The sequence below is a fragment of the Chironomus tepperi genome, unplaced genomic scaffold, assembly GCF_022539635.2.
Source record: "Chironomus tepperi strain 1889 unplaced genomic scaffold, CSIRO-AGI_Ctep_v1 contig_33, whole genome shotgun sequence".
In the NCBI taxonomy this organism is placed as follows: Eukaryota; Metazoa; Arthropoda; class Insecta; order Diptera; family Chironomidae; genus Chironomus; species Chironomus tepperi.
The window spans coordinates 1,043,660-1,062,231 of NW_027226155.1; the positions used below are offsets into that span (position 1 = coordinate 1,043,660).

At 32.9% G+C, this 18,572-nt stretch overlaps 2 protein-coding genes across 2 annotated transcripts; both read left to right on the forward strand.

Annotated features, from left to right (window-relative positions):
* Nucleotides 1-524: 524 nt before the first annotated feature.
* On the forward strand, nucleotides 525-12,808 carry LOC139094474 (D-beta-hydroxybutyrate dehydrogenase, mitochondrial). The gene is made up of 5 exons (XM_070645512.1): nucleotides 525-659; nucleotides 1,004-1,197; nucleotides 1,416-1,679; nucleotides 11,489-11,692; nucleotides 11,765-12,808. Exons 2-5 carry the CDS (start codon nucleotides 1,192-1,194, stop codon nucleotides 12,434-12,436), a joined length of 1,146 nt encoding a protein of 381 aa, XP_070501613.1. The 5' UTR covers nucleotides 525-659; nucleotides 1,004-1,191; the 3' UTR covers nucleotides 12,437-12,808.
* Nucleotides 12,809-14,914: 2,106 nt separating this feature from the next.
* LOC139094571 (DNA fragmentation factor subunit alpha-like) lies at nucleotides 14,915-18,572 on the forward strand. The gene is made up of 4 exons (XM_070645663.1): nucleotides 14,915-15,084; nucleotides 16,895-17,107; nucleotides 17,181-17,407; nucleotides 18,253-18,572. Exons 1-4 carry the CDS (start codon nucleotides 15,043-15,045, stop codon nucleotides 18,419-18,421), a joined length of 651 nt encoding a protein of 216 aa, XP_070501764.1. The 5' UTR covers nucleotides 14,915-15,042; the 3' UTR covers nucleotides 18,422-18,572.

An 18,572-nucleotide genomic window follows, 5' to 3' on the forward strand; every position in this document is an offset into this window, starting at 1 on the left:
TTGCAAGTTTCTTCTTGGTATTTCTCTACATTTAATAAAGTTCTTTCATAAGGCTACCGTATGTCGGTCTATATTCAAGCGACATAGGTGAAAAAGGGTCTGTTTTAACACCTTTCTGTTCCTCCACTTTAATCCCATGAGCTCTTTTGTCTACCTCTGCACTATACACATTAAAATTTATGAACAAGACGATGCCGATCGGCACACATTCAAGTTAGTTTCAACACAGTGACGATACGGCAGTTTATTAGGATTCAAGGCAAAGCGAACAAATGTATGCCAATCTAGAGAACACTACTCATTTACATCACTGAGGCTATTTGGTAATCGTGGCAGCCATAAAGAATACCTTTAAGGATGAAATCGTTACTCAAGACAAACACCCTCACATTTAAATGCGCCCTATCCCCAAAAAACTCATCGAAATTGTCAATCTTACTTCCTGATATTTATTAGTCATTTTCGCATTTTCCTCACAAACTTAAAAAGATTTTTTCTTTTTCTTCTTAAAAAATAAAGAAAGATCTTCTCAATATTTTTCTTTTCTTTACAATTTTTTTTAATATTATTGAGAAAAGTCATAGTAGGATTTAAAGTTTCGAGCCGAGCGGTTCACCACACATCGAATACCGCGAGTAAAGAAGTGAATAAAGTGTTAAGTACGTGTATTGATGAAGTTTTTGTTTAACGAGATTCTCATAGATGATTGAAAATCAGTAGTGGAAGAATTTAATTAAAATGGAAAAGATGAAAAGTTTTTCTTTATTTTTTGTGATGCTGTAAAAGCCAGAACACGAGCATAATAATTAAATCTAGCAAGAAAGCAAAATTGTGATGAAGAAAAAATCATTAAAATTAAAATATTTTTATATTGAATCTGTGAAGTGATTTATGTTGTGGATGGTTGAATGAATGGATTTTAATAGCACTACTTTCCTTAACTGATTGCGCAATATCACAAGATGAATAAGAAATTTCATAATATTTTTCTTTCTAATTTTAGCATCGCAACTGAAATTTTTCTGTGGTTCAGCAGTTCTTTTTGGAATTTTTTTTTTCACTCAAATTGAAATTTGAAAGGAAAAAGAGAAAAATTATTGTCGTTAATAAAACAAGAAGTCAAAATCTCCAATTTTTTTTTGCACCTCCAAATTTGCGCTCAGTATTCTAAAATAGTTGCTGACCGGCAAAATGCAGGTAAATATCGAAGCTCATACGTAATGACTTTAAATCAATTTGATTAATGTGTAGCATATGCAGATGCATTTCTAGAAATAGTTTGACGTCAATGGACGTCATATTGGATTTAGATTCGAAGCCCTTATTCACTCACTCATTCCGCCTTAATTTTTATTAATCTGCTTCACAAAAATAATTATTTTCAATATTCATTTCCTTTCTATTTTAAAATTCAGGTTCCATCATATGAAAGACGTCGTTTATCATTGCGCCATGAGTCATTAAGACGTGGCAGTATTGTAGCACCAATTTCCAAGGAAGTACCATGGGATATTTTTGATCGTTTATTTCTTCCATTGTTGTATTGTCATGCAGTTGCCATCATCTTTAGTGCCGTTTTAGGATTCTTTGAAATTCAATTTGCATTTTCAACATTTGGAATTTTTATTCTACTCGCCATTGCGACAGTTACGCTTACCCTCTTTTACCACAACTTAAAGGTGAGTTCTTCTTTTATTTTGACATTATTCATGATTCCACTTGAACCATCTGTCATGAAATATTTCAAAATCTATTACTGCCTTTTTATTTCTTATGCCAAAAAAATTATTACCATCACTTTATTTTGTTTATGTACGCTTAATGTTGTTGGATCTCGAGTAAATACAATGATTTATACAAGAAAAAAAAATATTTGAAAAAATTTTCCACGATGCTATAAAGTAAATGAGCTTGACAACGACTCTGTGATGGAATGTTTGTGTGCTGTTATTCGTAGGCTTGAGAAGATATTTTTGGGTGACTTGTCAGCAAATTTGATTGTAAAAATCATAAACAAATTGGCGAAACGGGAAAAATATTGTTTTGGGTAGACACAATAGGGATATACTTAGCTAGTCAAGGGGATATGATGGTCTAAAAGCACAAGACGTAGAACTCGAGCAGATTGACTTGTCCTAGACGTCGTTACCTGTTGACATGTAAATTTCTTTGATCTATCGCGAATCTCGTCTGTCACAGGTTATCCGGCAGGTCTGTCGACAGGCGAAATTTTTCTGCCTGTCACTTGCGCGACCTGTCACAGCTTGATCCGGTCCCAGACCTGCGTGATTTAGGCTTTATTTCAAACTTCATGAAATCCAGACTCAGGCCAGAGTCAAGTCGTCCTAAAGACGGATTTTCAGCCATTTCCACACCTTGTAACTTCCAAGATGTCACTAATTGTTGGAATTAAGTTCTTAATGATAGGAAAAAGTGAAAATTATTGCTTTGTTATTGTCAAAAAGACAGCAATCTATAAAATTATGGGATTATTTCTGTCTCAAAATCCAAATTTATGATCAAAAACATTCCTGCTAATTTGAAAACAATCAAAACTTAAAGAAGAAAAACTCGAAGATGTCCAAAGTCCCACAAAAAAAAATCTTCAGAAAATCCCAAATCTTCCAATCTTTTCTTAGCATTTAAGCCTTGATATTCGCACTCTTCTTCCTTTGCCAATTTCCAATTAAATTATGGGTTCATCAACATTTTGTGCTATTCTTATCAGCTTCGTTGGTTTCATTTGTCCAATAGATGAGATTTTCCACAGCTTTAACATGTTGGCATGGTCGGAAATTTTCTTTTTTTTGCAAATTAATTGATTTAAATTTCTTGAAAAATGGCAAGTCGTAAAATAAACGTGATGATTTATTTGATTAAAGGTTGAATTAAAAATACTTCAAAGAAATTTTGAGATGAGGCTAAATTATGCAAAATATACATCTAGGCTGTAGCCATGCTGAATTAAGGTTGGTGGAGGAATGAAGCCATGAATTAGGAAACAATCCAAAAAGAAGAATTTTTGATTTTGAGACTTAAAATTCTTCAATTTTCTTGGGTTTTTAGGATTCTAAATTCTAACATGCATACTTACTTCGTTGATCGTACAGATCAATTATGATCCATGGCTTCTTTCAGATGTTCACGTACAGCAGTCATTCTCCATGATTCTGAAGCATTTACCACAATGGTGGGCAGCCTGAGTTGGCATATAAGCAAATATTCTGATTCCGTTCTTAATTTTTGTGGTCCACACCCTTCCCCCACATACCCATTCCCCTTCATACCTTCTCATCCTCCTACTCCCTTTCATACGCCTCTGACAACGATTAGTAAGACTAAACATAAAATTATTTTAATGTTTCTATCTTAAATAAACAAAAACAAGTCTTACTAATCATCTAAAATCCATTCATAACATCCAAATCCCCCTAAACATCCGAAAACATATCAAAAACTTTATCTCCAATTACATCATCATAAATTAGTATTTACATTATTGAGAATCATTATGAAGATCATATGAGCAGAAATTTACGACCATGAAATGTACGAATTAATCTGTTTTATAGGATATATGGGCTTATATACGAAACAAAAACAGGTTAATGGTTATTAAATCATACAAAATATTTTGACATAATTTCGTGAAAATAGCTTTGTTTTTTTGTGTCTCTTGAGTCTTTCTGATACATTATCAAGCTTGAAATAATGTACACAAAAGTGATGGGACGTTGTCATAGGAAATTATTATGAATGGCAAAGTTGAGAGCTACGAGGAAAATTTAATAATGTCATATGTCGCATTGTAACATTTCGAGTTATAAATTCATTAGAAATGGCATTAAAATCTCGCTTTTTAAGGTCGTGAAGGGATTTTTGATGATAATACCTTCCTGCGTATGTTGTCAGGAATTTTTAATTTAAAAATATTTTCATTTAATTTCATACTTGAATTTTCACAAAATATTTCATTTTCTCGTTTAAGCATCTTTAAATTGATTGAAAACTAATTCCTTAATGTCAATCATATCAAATGCTGTATTGCAGCACAAAAAATAACAATTAAATGAAATTTTTAATTAAACTGAAATGCGCTAGGTAAATTTTTAAATTCATCAGTATCATTGGATGGCTACACCTGTTTGTTTAATCTCACACGTGTCGGTTTGCATGTCTCAATCAAAGCTTCATGTCTAAAAATTTTTCTTTATTTTTTGAGAGTTCAAGTTTATTTGAATGTTGAAAAGGTTACGTGCTCCGCATTGAGGAATGCTTTTCAGTTAAAATTTTGATGATTTAGCTGGATTGTGGAGAGAATTTGATGAATGAAAGTTCGAGGTGGGAAGTTGGTGAGAAAATGAGATTTTAATTCGATGTCAGTTATGGATTGAATCAGCTCAATTCAGCGAATCAGGTAAAAAAGAATCTAAATCAGCCATCATAATGCCATCAGTGCAATTTCACATATTAACATCAATACAGCGATGGAATCAAGTCCTATCGAATATGTTGTGGTGTTAGGGATAACGTACTGTTCCAAAACATTCAATCATCCAAATTTTAAATCCCTAGATTACAACAATTAAATCAATTTAGTAAATTTCCCACAAATATTTTACATACACTTAATTATTGATTTATGTTGGATTTATGTAAATTCAACCTAATATATCACACATAAAATAATTTAATGGCTAATAAATTACGACCAAAGGAATCAACTGTAATTCAATTTATCCCAAAACAAGGTCGAGCTATCAAGCCAATAACGACTAATGGACATTAATGATTTTGATCATAAATTAAGTTTTTTAATCTTTTTAAATTTTTTAACACTTGCAAGGAATTTGTAAACAGTCAATTTTCATGTATACTTAAAAACCTTAAAAAATGCGATAAAGACAACAATTAGTCTTTAAATGAACTGTGTAGAAAAAAAAATAAATTATTTTATTTTCATACTGAAACTCAATAAGTGAAGATAAGCAGAAGAAGAATTTATGCTTCTTTTTCTTGTGAAGCGTGGCAGATTTTTTTATTTTCCTTTTTTTTTGTAACACGTTTCAAATTTTTTTTTTTCTTGACATGCTTAAAAATTCGTAAACAAAAATTAGATTCCTCTATTTTTAATCAGCACACACCCGGCAGTGCGATGAATCAGTCTAACATTCTCAATAACCATCAATTAAGTCACGTGAAATTACATGTAATTTTACAATTCATTGATCACCTTTAATGTGGATAATAAGAAAGTTTAGACAATGAAGAGGAACCAAAATTGTTATGAAACACGCAATCACCATCAGGACTATAATCGTAAACACGAAATATTCAGAAAAGAAAATAAGCAATTTTCACAGCACGTTTAAATGCCGAAAAAAATATTTATTGTATCTAGTAAAAGAAAATATCTTGCAAAAATTTGTTTTGTGCGATAGAAAACAGAAAACAAGTACAAAAAGGTCAGTGAATGAGAATAGTCAAGACTTGGTGGCTACTATTTAAATATTTACTTAATCGGGAAAATCAACAATTGCAGTTAAAAGTGAAATTTTTGATTACGATCCTCCTACGGATATAACACATATTCAGGTTCATTCAATATAAAATTTGGAATCTTCAGATGACCCATCGTCTATACAAGAATAAAATCTCTGTTTAAGTGTTCAGCTTCGAAAACAAAACTACTTTATCCACCCACAAAATGCATCATCCAAATTGTTTTCTTTAACTGCATTCTTTCAAATAGCACAAGAACCAAGAAACAAAGAGTTTGCATTCGTGATACAGAAAACCCAACACGGTACCTAAAAGTGGTATCATTGCCTGTTAGGAAAGTCTATTACCCGTTTCGGTACTTTAAAGCGGTATATTTGCCTTTTAATTAATCGATTAATCGATCCAAAATCCTGGACCAGGTCGACGTGACTCTGGAAATGTGTCGAATTTAAATCGAATCCGGTACCAAGTCAGAACCGGCATGTTGCAGAATAATTGATCGAACTTTTGCTATTCAGGACTCTTCATCAATATTACCTCTTTTCTTCGTGAAAGGCAGAAGTCATAAAAAAGACTGAAAATCTAGCATTAGCCTGACCTGGATTGGACAAAAATACGTTAGAACTAGTCATTAACTTATCATCAACTTAAAAAAGCCAGAGAGACTCAAGCCCGAGGCTAAATTTGATTTAATCTGGAATAAAGTTAGAATAAAGTCAGGATAGACAGTTAGAACTAGTCATTAACTTGTTGATGGCTTTTTTAAGTTGATGGCAAGTTAATGACTATTTCTAACGTACTCTTCTCCACTCCGGGCCTTCATCCTGACTTGATTCCAGAATATATCAAATCAAGCAACGGACTAGAGTCTAGTTAGCCTGAGACCGGATTTTCCACTATTATTACTTTCCCTTCATGGCTTATATCTTCCAATTCAAAGTGCTTCCAATTGTCCCCTCAATTTCCACTAACATTTGCATCCACACAAAATTTAAGAAGCCGGAGAATTAAATGAAAAATCTTTGTATATACGTTTATTTATTCTCTCATGCGATGTCTGTTGATATTATTACATAGGAGCGCGTCTCTTACACGAGAAAATCTCATCATCCGCATATCGTCAATGCATGAAAAATTTTATGAAAATAAGAAAATTTCTGGAAAAATTCCAAGTCAATTCGGTCGCTGATCGCAGGACCGGGAAAATAATATTTCTTCTCTCTTTCTTTATTTTTAGCTTATTTAACAGCCAAGAAAAAATTTCTTGTATATACATTAAAAAAAATGAAAGAATGAAACTTGCGTGTATACTACACACGAAAGATTGTATTCATGAAAAACAATTCGCTTTTATACTTTTTCCCGGACAATAAAAAGCGAATTGAAGAAGAAGAAATTGAATTTCACTTTAAAGTGCTTGTTAGGGTCTGTGTGAATGTTTCTTAAATAGATAGAAGCCATATGTCTAGTACTTATGTTGTCTATTTGTGGGATAATGCTTGAGCTTGATGCTGGTTAATGGGTGGTCAACCAGCCCGATCGGCACAAATTGAAATGTTGCCACCATGGCGACGACTCGATCGTATACTTAAAGCCAAGTGGCTGCCACTTGGCGAAAACAACCGAATTTGCCAAGTGGCAGCCACTTGGCTTTAAGTATACGACCGAGTCGTCGCCGTGGTGGCAACATTTCAATTTGTGCCGATCGGGCAGGAAGCCACACGGCATAGAACTAAATCAAATTCCGGAATCAGACTTGAGTGACTCTGGCCCCAGGCCAGATTTAATTAAATTTAGCTTTAGATTCGATGAGATCCGGCCTTAGACCAGAGTTAAGTCAAACTGGAGTCAGATTTTGACAAATTTCCATGACTTGAGCTTTCTGAGCAGTTAAGACCAAGTGTTCGCTATTTATGCTGATTTTTTCTAGTCTCAAATCCAATCAATCGATCCAAAACCACACAAAAAATTGTTTCCAGCATAACCCCACCCTAATCTTACTCCCGAAATTCCCCAAAAAAAATCGTACACAATACACAAGATGAGATTAAAGCATCGACATGAAAATATTGTTCAATTGTTCGTATAATCTGTGTGTTCATTGAGTTTTTTTTTATTATTTATCTTTAGTCTATCTTCATAATAAATTTATGATGTAGAAATAAATTGTAGACCATATGATATATACGCACGAGTTTTCATGAAATATTGAATCAATAAACAAAAATTTTTGGCTAATAAAAATTCGAATTTTGGTTTAGGATTTTGGTGAATGTTTGTTAATGAATAGGCTAGAAGCTTAATTATTTTGATTTAGTATACTTATGAGCATGCTCATTTAGGTGCTCATGAGCTCATTTAGATGATCATTGTGTGTTAGGGATTCCAAAAAGTATTGCTTGAGGAATTTAATTTTAAATATCTTAAATGTTTTCATTGACTGTCACAAATTTGGTTCCCGAGCAGCACAGCATGCTCACTAGGGTACCGCTCCATCGTCGTATTATCAGTAGAACGAGACGTTGCTCTGACGGCCTCTTGGAAGTTGAACTAAACCAATTTTTAAAGCAAAAATTCCAATTTCCTGCATAAGGTTATGCATTTTCATTAAATCAGCAATTCACCAACTCCTGTACTGCACAAAAATATTTAAAATTTACCAAATAATCCAATACCTCACATGACGAAAGAAATGAAACACGAAAATACTGCAATTAAAACATGCAGAACCCATAAATCTTTGGTTTACACGTTTAATGTAGACAGGATATTTTAATTAGTCGTGTTTGTAACTGGAGCTATATCAAATGACCCATATGAATGTCCGCAGACGGGACCACGAGAGTTTAATCAATTGAATCTATCCGAAAATTAAATTTTGCTTGTTTTAGTGATATTATTAGTTTTTAAAAAGCACGGATTGGAGTGGAATCGGGTTTTGTATGGAAAAGTCTACAAGAGTCGACGCGGCTCTATTTTAAATACGACTTATACGAACAATTAACAAATGATCTACTAGTCAATATTACGTTATGTAATCTCATCTTTAGTGACAGCTCAAATGGCGATGATACTTGCATATTTCATCATTTTTTTAACTTGTTAATCCCCTCACAAACAAGTGCCGCTGTAGTCTGTTGTTGAAAAGTGAAATGAGTAAAAAGAGTCAACTTTAATTTTAGATCTGCGTTCTGTTAAAAATACATTTAGAAAGCTATAAATATGTTGAGATCATATGCATAAAAGAAATGCTCTAGTAACTGCTGTTTTAACTATAATAAAAAATTGTGAGACGAAAGTTCACAGTTGATGTTATGGCTGTAATTAAATTCCACAGCATGTGAGCTATTTTAATATAATTTTCAATTTAAATTAGAATTTAGAATCGCCAAAAGTTAATTTAAGACAAAATTTATTTTGATCTCGTGCCGTACGGAAATATCACGTTTCGTAATTTAAGTCGGTCACAATTTTCACTTTTTTTTGTAATAAGAATTTAAACGCCATCAATTATTCAATCCTAATTACCCTTCATTTCAAAATAAACAGACAATTTTATCTTTTTAATTTTTTTTTCTCACTTTGCCTTTATTTTTAAAAACTTTTTTTCTATGCAATACTCTACTGGCAGGTGCTTATTGATGTAGATAATAAAAGTGTGCTACAAAAGGAAAATTTATGATTTAAATAGTTAGCAAATGTCGTTAAAAAAAGCAGTTTAATTTAAATAGATTTTAATCTTTTTGGTGTAAATCTGTCGTTATGTCTTTTGATCACAGAATTTTGCCTTTTTAGCTCATTCTGGCTAATATAAATGTGTTTACTTACTAAGTGAAAGTCTGCAGATTCAAAATTTCTTTCTTCTTCTTAATAAATTTAATGTCTCAATTGCCAGATAAAATAATCTCTTTTTTTATTAAATTAGAATTAGCAATAAAGCTACGGGAAATTTTCCAGATTAAAATTAAAAGAAAAATAAGCAAAAAATTATACGGAAGCAGTTGAGGGGATGAGATGTTTATTGATTTTTTTGTAGGTGTGACTGCTAAGCAGCCGCAAAGTTTTTATTCGTATGTGAAAATTTGGACTCTTTAATTGCAGTGTTTTTCAAGCATTTTTGATAATGACATGTCTGAATAGTACAAGTGATTCAAAATTCGACACCAGGTAGGCGTGATTTTGGTATGTCTCCATGTTTGAAACGATTTCGACACTCTAGTTTAAACCGACCCTAGTGTCGGATTCGGAAACATGCTACAGCAGACTGATGCTCGATTTTCGATCGATCAACCGATTTGTGCTGTTCGGCACACATAATCTAAATGAATGGTCATAGTGCAAATTTGGTGCGTTTCGAAGACTGTGGCGGCACATTTGAAGCTTTTGATGACACTGAAGTGTGTATGTTGAAGCTTATTTTGAGAACCAATGTCTAATTCAGTGGTAGGCAATCCTATTTGTGTCACGGCACATCTTAGTGGTTAGCCACGACCAAAACTTCACATGGCATCGATCACTCTAGTTTGTCGTGACACAAAGGTTGACCACCACTGGTATAATTGAGAATTTTGATAAAAAACACTATAAAAGACACCTTACTCTAAACCAAAATAGAATACTGTTCCAAAATAGACCTAATGCGCTCAAGAACTGTCATCATCAGCCACTCATTCATTCACCTCTTAAAAATCATTTTTAATTTTGTCTGTCCGACTCATTTTATAAAAATCAAAAAATACTATCCTCATTTTCCCAAATGATAAAGTATTTAAAATAAATTTCTCTTCGACTCACGTATAGAAAAATTATTCCTGTCTCATTTTGAAGGTACCATTTGTCTAAACAGTTTGTAATAGGAAAATGACAGCGATGATTATGAAAACATCATAGAATAGAGAAACATTTTTTAAGTATATTTATGTTGTTATTATTTTTTGTGTGTGTTGGCACAAATAACCTAGTTTTTATCATCCTCTTATAGTAGTAGACTGTTCGTAAAATATTGTGTACTTATTTATGCTGAATGAGCTTTTTTCCCATGTGCCTTCCATGTTTGAAAGCATAAAGACATAAAAAAGGGAGAGGAAGATGTACTTATTGAGAGTTGGACTGAATTTACAGTCAATTTGGAATTTATGGAACTATTTTCTAAATCGGAACCCGATGGGTAGACCTGCAATTCTTTCATTTTAGATGCAAAAACCTGCAGTTTTCGGCTTTTCAATTTAGCTCGTATAATGATGCATTTCTGCATTATTTGTCGGCAGGCCAGCTGTTTTAGATGAATTTTATACTTTCCAAGATTAGAAACCAATCGTCACATATTGAAATGATGCCGCTATGACAGCGAGGAAGCAGCAAACTTAGTGGGTCCGTTCATTTATTAAGTTATAGAATAACAAACTAGATTCATGGAATTTCTATTGTTTAAATTAGATTCCTCTCCCTCCCCTTTGTGAACGACTCTTAGACGAAAACAGTCGAATTTGACCATTTGCTGCCACTTAAGAATACTACATCCTTGATGCTGTGGTAATAACATCTCAATGTGTGTCAATCGATGAAATTCAAAGGAGCTTCTGGGCTATTAAATTGTTAAAGGATTTAAGAATGAATATAGGAGAATTTTCATGAAATTATGGACTTCATCGCGCAATTTAAAAAACTATTAGTCATAAGTTCTCAACTTTAGCCTTAATATTTGTCTGCATTTTTAATTATTCAAATGTCTGTTCATCGTCCAAGCTACTTAACACTAAATTGACATTCCACAAAACATTGTCAATTCTCATTTACTTTATAAATTAATTTTAAAAAAACATCAAGCCATCTTCACACCAGCAAAAAAAATTCACATAGTCTACATTAATTAAAAAAAAGTCCCTCTCTTGATATTCCTCGCCTAGTGACATGTGACAAAAAATTTTGTTTTTTTCCTCGTGTTTTATTAAAATAATAATTTATTTTTTTCGTCCATAACACATAGGTCTCAGCATCAGGAAAAGCTGTTTTAGTTACCGGATGCGAAAATCCATTAGCATGGTATTTGTGCAAAAAACTCGATGAAATTGGATTTACGGTTTTTGCTGGATTTAAAAATGTTGCTGAAAATGCTGATGCCGAATTACTCACTGAGGAATGTTCAGCTCGTGTTCGTATTGTTCAAATTGATGCTTCATCTGACTCACAAGTATGAAAAAATTGTTCATTTACTTCCATTTTTTTATTGTATGAAATGTACATTAATTAATTTTGTCGACAGATGCAAGAGGCCGCAAAGTTTATTGAAAACAACTTGCCGGATGGAGCAAATGGTCTGTGGGCGTTATTACATTGCGATCAATGGAATGCAATTGGTGAGCTTGAATGGATTCCACCTCAAGTATTAAAGAAGGCACTTGATACAAACATTGTTGGAACCGTTCGTATCACACAAATCTTCCTGCCAATTGTACGTCGTGGAAAGGGTCGCATTATATATCTTTCATCAGCTATGTCGAAGATTTACAATCCCGTTCGTGGTATTCAAACGTCAATTTCTAATGCAATTGAAAGCTTAGCACTTTGCCTTCGTGCTGAAATGAGACGTCATGGTGTTCAAGTGATTGTTGTTGCTGCTGGTGAATTTGCCTCCGGAACTGCATGGTTGGATAATGAAGAATTATGTGATCAAGCTAAACTCATGTGGAAGAATATGAATGACTCGTTGCGCTTTGAAATTGCTGATGAAAAGTACTTTGAATTTACCATACGTCAATTGGAACGTTATACAAAAGTAACTGCCGATTTAACACCTGCTATTCATACAATTATTGATGCCATTCAAAAAGCTTTCCCATTGCCAAGATATACACCAATTACACGTGAAGAAAAACTTAAGACACTTGTCGCTGACTATATGCCATATGCAGTTTATGATGTTCTTTATAATTAAATTATTATTTTTTTTTTGTTTGACGAACATGACGAGGACAATGATAGTTGATTTATATACTTAAAATTCCTTAACCTCATTCTGCCTTCCATCCTTGATTCAATTATCCTGCCTTTCTATCCATCTCAAGAACAATTCAAAAGTACTTCATCCTCATACACTCAATTAAATTTATTTTACGTTGTTACATGCATTGTTGATGATTAATGGAATATCCTTACGAAATCAAACTTTATAATTTCTCTTTAATTTTGTATAATTTATAAATTTTTTCTCGAGAAAATGTTTGAAAACTTTATTTTATGATTTTATGAATGAAGATAATGTAAATGAAAATGAATAAAGTAAAGCTGAAATGCTATTAGATCTAAAGCTCTGAATGCATTTTAATTAGCTTCAAAATGTTTATATAATTTTTGTTATTTGCTGAGATATTGTAGCTGTTTATAATTTCGAAAGATTTAAATTTATTTGTTTGTTTTACAGCAAGAGTAAGGTTGGGATGTTTTGTATAAACAGTAAGTTCTTTTATTCAAGTTTAATATCATTTCAAGCAGAAATCAGGACAGAATTTTAAGTCGATTTGAATTTGGTACAAAAAGTCGAATTAAAATGATTCAACTTGATGTAAAATTTGAATTGGCTTTAAGCTATAATTCCACGTATCATTTATCTGTGATACTGTAAAAGGAATGTAATGCAAAACACAAGTAATTGACTAAGTAGGGGCTCTCTGTAGTATCACACTTGATATCGGTAATTATTAAGCGGTTGCAAGCGATAGAGCCAGCTTCAGGAGCCGACTGAGGGAGGCCATGGATCACACTTGGTCAATACGGCTAGCGAAGCAAGTAAAAGGCTCTAAAAAGCCATCTTTTTGTGTGACATAATAAGTGAACAGATCCTTAACATATCTCCTACTCATTTCATGAAGCTTTGAATCTTTTTTCAAAAATAATATTCAGGAAACATTCTAAAATTACATAACGATAAAAATAGAGCATTCAGAAATACACCCACCACTCCTACACTCCTACCGAAACGCTTTGTAACAAAATCATGAACCAAAGTTTATATTTCATAGCAAAATTGTAAACCTCCATTTTCTCCGAAGCATTACGTAATTTCCAACGTTCCTAGAATTTCTGATCTCTTATCATGAATATATTAGAAACGTGTCTTTTAAAAATAACTTATTCTATAATAAGAAAACAGCAAGCCTTCGACTTTATTGCATTTTTTTCTCGTTTTATTGAATTTTCTTTAGGATATCCACATAGAAAAGTAACTTTACTTGATGTATGCCTTACGAATACAGTCAATACATTACAATTCACATCCACATGTATTGAAGATGCAATTTAAGAGCTTTAGGAAAAGTGGAGATGGTTCTTCATAGAAAACTGAAACGCTATTTTGTAAACGTTACACAGTTGCATGCCCGCAGGCTCAATTTGTGTGACGCGAATGCACAAATCGAGTTGATTCGACTAGAAACAGCAGAAAAGCGTCTGAATCCGACTAGACTTTCCGTGGGATTGAACCCAGGTCGTTATGAGTCGGTAGATCGACACTTTTAACCACTTCTGCTTTTTCGCTGACTACAACTACAGTACAAATTGGCTAATAAATTCAAAATCTGACATCAAGTCGGTGTAACTCTGACTTAGTATCGAATTCGATTCAAATCTCACACCATGCCAGAGTCACGTATAAGGGTGAAGTCAAGGGGAATGGGGCATTAGGGGGTTGGAGCACCCTAAGTTTTTTTTTAAAAATTCAGTCAAATTTTCCGAAGATCCTGAAGAAATTTTAAATTAAAATTTTTGAATCCTCCACCTTAAAAATTTCTGACTACCCCACCCTGAGGCTGGATTTCAAATCAATTACCAGACTTTTGCTATTCAGTATCATTCTATTACAAAATAAATCAGCAGCAACCTGTTTAATTGCAATTTCATTTATTTTATACATAAACCCTTTAAATACCTTTCATCAGAATCTATGTGTACTGACACACCTCAGTACAGGTAAAATCCCACAAATTACAACACTCTCTATGTTTATACAAAAACCTTATAATCTCATTTAACATTTTCATTAAAACAAAATCTCCATAAATCTCAAAACAAAGTATTTATTTTATTTCATTTTTGGACGAAGAAGAAGAAGATAGCTTGTAAGTCTTTATAGGAAGGAACAAAAAAAAAACATATTTTGACGTAAATATTTCCATAGAAATGAAACAATATTGAGTAGAATGAAAGCATAGGAAGGAGATGAGATGAGAGGAAAATAATATTTACAGTTTGTATGGAACAAAAAGAAGAACAATTTTTGTAAACACAGACGAGCAGAATCACGTGGCAGAGAAAACTGTGGTGAATATTTTCCGACTCTCACTCTCCCATTATGAGAGAATTTTCATAAATTTTTCCTGCACAGTCGCAATAATTCTCACAGCATCCGCTAGTTTGTGATCTTTAAAAAAACTGCCGTAAATTTTTATAAGAAAAAAAAAATATTATTTTCACCAGGAAGTAATTAAAGTTTGTAATTAAGACTCATTTAAACTTGTTCATTGGGTGTTCGGAATCACTTTTAAAATGAATTTTCACGATGATGAGTGGAAAAAGAAGCCTTACAAGGTACACAAAAAAAAATTTATTTTGTTCTATCCTTTGAGGAAAATTTTTCTTTATTATGGACGAATATTCCCAAAAAAGTCACAAATTTAAAGCATGAATGCAAACGACACTTACAGTGCTTTATCCATATCATTCATATTTAATATTTTCGTTCCAATTTGCAAGAAGAAAAGAAGGAAGAGAAAGTCATAAATGTAAATTTAAGAAAAAGAGGCTAATGATAGTTGTGTATAGATATAAACATAGTATCTATATCAATGTGTAGCATAGAGCAGTGTTGTTATGTGGGTTGGAAGCGAGGATGATGGAAAAACATCATTGTAGCTGACATTAGAATGTGAAGGATTTGTATAAACTTAGCTGTCTAAACGATTACATTGAGATGACATTGTTCCCGAATGGACAATAATACGGCTTTTTGTCCACTCGGAATTGTTATGCTTCAATCTGTCAGAATGATTATGTCAAGAAATCTACAAAATTCAAGGTCATCAAATTTAATAAAAATCAGTAAATACGCAGCAAAGAGTCAGAAAACCTGTTCAACCGAGCTTTTATTAGCAATTTGCTTCAGGCACAAGTAACTTCTTCTTAGAAAACCCAAATGAATTCCTTATTCCTTAACACAAATTCCGTCGTAACATATTTTCAAGAATTTCTCTAAGTGAAACGCAAAAGCATGACGTAAGACGTCAAAAGGTTTAAGATTCAAGTCAAAAAATTCAACAAACTTTTCCGAGCGGCACATTGAGGCAAAATTTATAGTCACTGCTGCGTCAGGGAGGCTCCAAGTACTGCCATTATCGTGGCGTTGTGGCAGTGATCTACACTGACAATAATTTAAGACGAACAATGAATATGTGACAAAAATCTGAAAATTTCCCCTAAATGGTCGGCAATGGCAAGATTTTGAAGATTTCACTGCAACTTTTGATCAGAAAAATGTGTTTGACTCAAAATCCTTCAAAAAAATTCTGTCTCGGACTCTGTCTTGTAGTTAAGAACAATTTTTTACCTGATTTCGAGACAAAACCTTTAATAATTGTTCCATATTGCTGTTTTGCGTACGGTTTTAGATTCCTAAGTGGTATAATTGCACCGTAAAAGGATTAAGTGTGGAATTTGTCGATATTGCTACTAGGACTATATTGCTGCTCGGGTTGATAATCGAGAATGACGTAAATATCGAAGCCCTTCAAAAATTCAACATCCTTATACAGATTTATTAATCATATTAAATTATTATGTGCTACATATCTGAGCCATATTGCTCATATTGTTTCAAAAATGACGAATTTTCTTGCATAACAATTGAGACAACCGTATATTGATTATCATATGTTTTCCTTCCCATATTGTCACAAAGTTCAGAGCCGTTCAAAATTTCAATCTGTTACAAAATACCAAATATTACAGCCAATTTCCATATTTCTGTTGAAAGAATTATTCAGGTTTGTCTACGTCACTGATTCCAACACTGACAATCTCCACCCTAATAATAAAACGGAACATCATGAAGATGTGTTGTTGAAAAACTGTATCTATGATAAAAAATTATTCTATAGTGTAAAAAAAGAGCTTTTATATAGCTATAAGCATACATAATTCATCAAAAAGCTATGAAAAAGAATAATATACATGCACAGAATGAATAGAGCATTCAAAAAAAAAATATATCATAAGCCTTCACATTATCCATGCAGCAGTGAATTTTTATAATCTATCCTATCTCATATCCTTTATCGCAGTCTCGTTTTTGAATGTTTATTTTCTTTTTCCTTTCCACTAAACCAAACCCGCCACATAAAAGATCAAAGATATAACTCGCCAGATAAAAAAGGCAGTTGTCGCTGGAAATCTCCGTGAATTACAAAGAAAATCATCGGAAAAATTTGGTAAGCCCGAATTACCACGAATTCATTTGGATTCAGATGGCACAGAGATTGATGACGAGGATTACTTTCAAACATTGGAACCGAATACGGAATTAATTGCTGTTTTTAGTGGTGAACAATGGATTGATGTAAGTTGATGTCTGATCTCAACAATTTTTATGTTATTACTGTATAATTTATTATGTACACGTGTATCAACAGCCAACACAATATCTCACCATCACAACCCACAATGGAGAGGAAATAAATAACAATGATGTGGAAAAGATTCATCTTAAGAAACTAATAAGTCTGTTAAGCAACAACAAATGTAATATGTCAATTTTAAGTGAGCCTGATTTGGAACTACTTTCCAATTTACAACCTGATTCATTTGCTGACGTCATTGGGAAAGATTTTATTGAGCATTTAAAGGAAGCATCGAGCAGGTAATTAATTATTTAGAAATTCATACAATGTAAGCAGTTAATGAGACAATTATTGTGTCTTGATTGTGTCCTTGAGTTGTTTTGAGCGTGTTTAGCTGCTTTTTGAAAGAATTTACTGTCCGAGTGGACAGCTTGACATAATATATGATTAATAACATAACAGACAAAGAGCATGCTTTCATGTGACAGAAATATCACAACGGTACCTAAAAGCGGTCTCTTTGCCTGTTAGGGATAACTAGATCTTATTAGGGATAGCTGAATCTACGGTTGACTAATGACATTTTCTGCGGAACGTTCCATTTAATACTCAATTAGTCGACGTAGGTCGTAGATCCAGTTTTAATTGAACATTATGCCAAGTTGTCCACTCGTTTTCTGAAATCTGGCTCCAAGCCGACGTGACTTATACTTGATGCCGGATTAGATTTGAATTTGGCACCCTGTCGAAGTCACTCTGACCTAGTGCTGGATTTGGAATTGATTTACTGACTTTAACTTTACCAGGTCATTCACTTCATTACGTAACGTTCTTAAGAGGCTATATCTTGCTATGGAGGGAGTAAAGGGTCTAAAAGCCGTTGTTATGTGATTCGCGTTACGTAATGAATGTACTGTCCCCTTGTTACTTAGTAATTTGCTATTCGAGTTATTAAAAGTTTAACTTTATGCAAATAAGACTATTGATTGACCTTATTAAACTATGCATCCCTGAATAAATATAACAAAATATCCAGTCATGTGTTAAAACGGACTCAGTCCACCTTCCTACTGCTTCCTACTTATTTAAGAAAACATTATTTCCAATTTACCTATTTTTCCCTTATTATACATTACTAAAATAGAATTCTCGATGAAAAGCGTGAAGCATTTGACACAATTGAATTGTTAAAGCTAATTGGAAAGCATCAGGGAGTTGGAAGACAAAGCAATGTAGAACATCGACCCTTTTCACCGTCGTCATCAACGACGAGTTTGTCAACCATGAGCAGCTTCTCAAGTAATCAACAATAAATTATTTTAAAAGTTTTTTATTAGCACTTTATCTCTTGTTGTTGTGGAATTTCGAAAAAAAGAGGACATAAAAGAAGTTCTGTATGTAATATTTAAAAATTCTGTTGTCAAAAAAAAATATTAAAAATAATAAAATTAGATTCAAAATCAA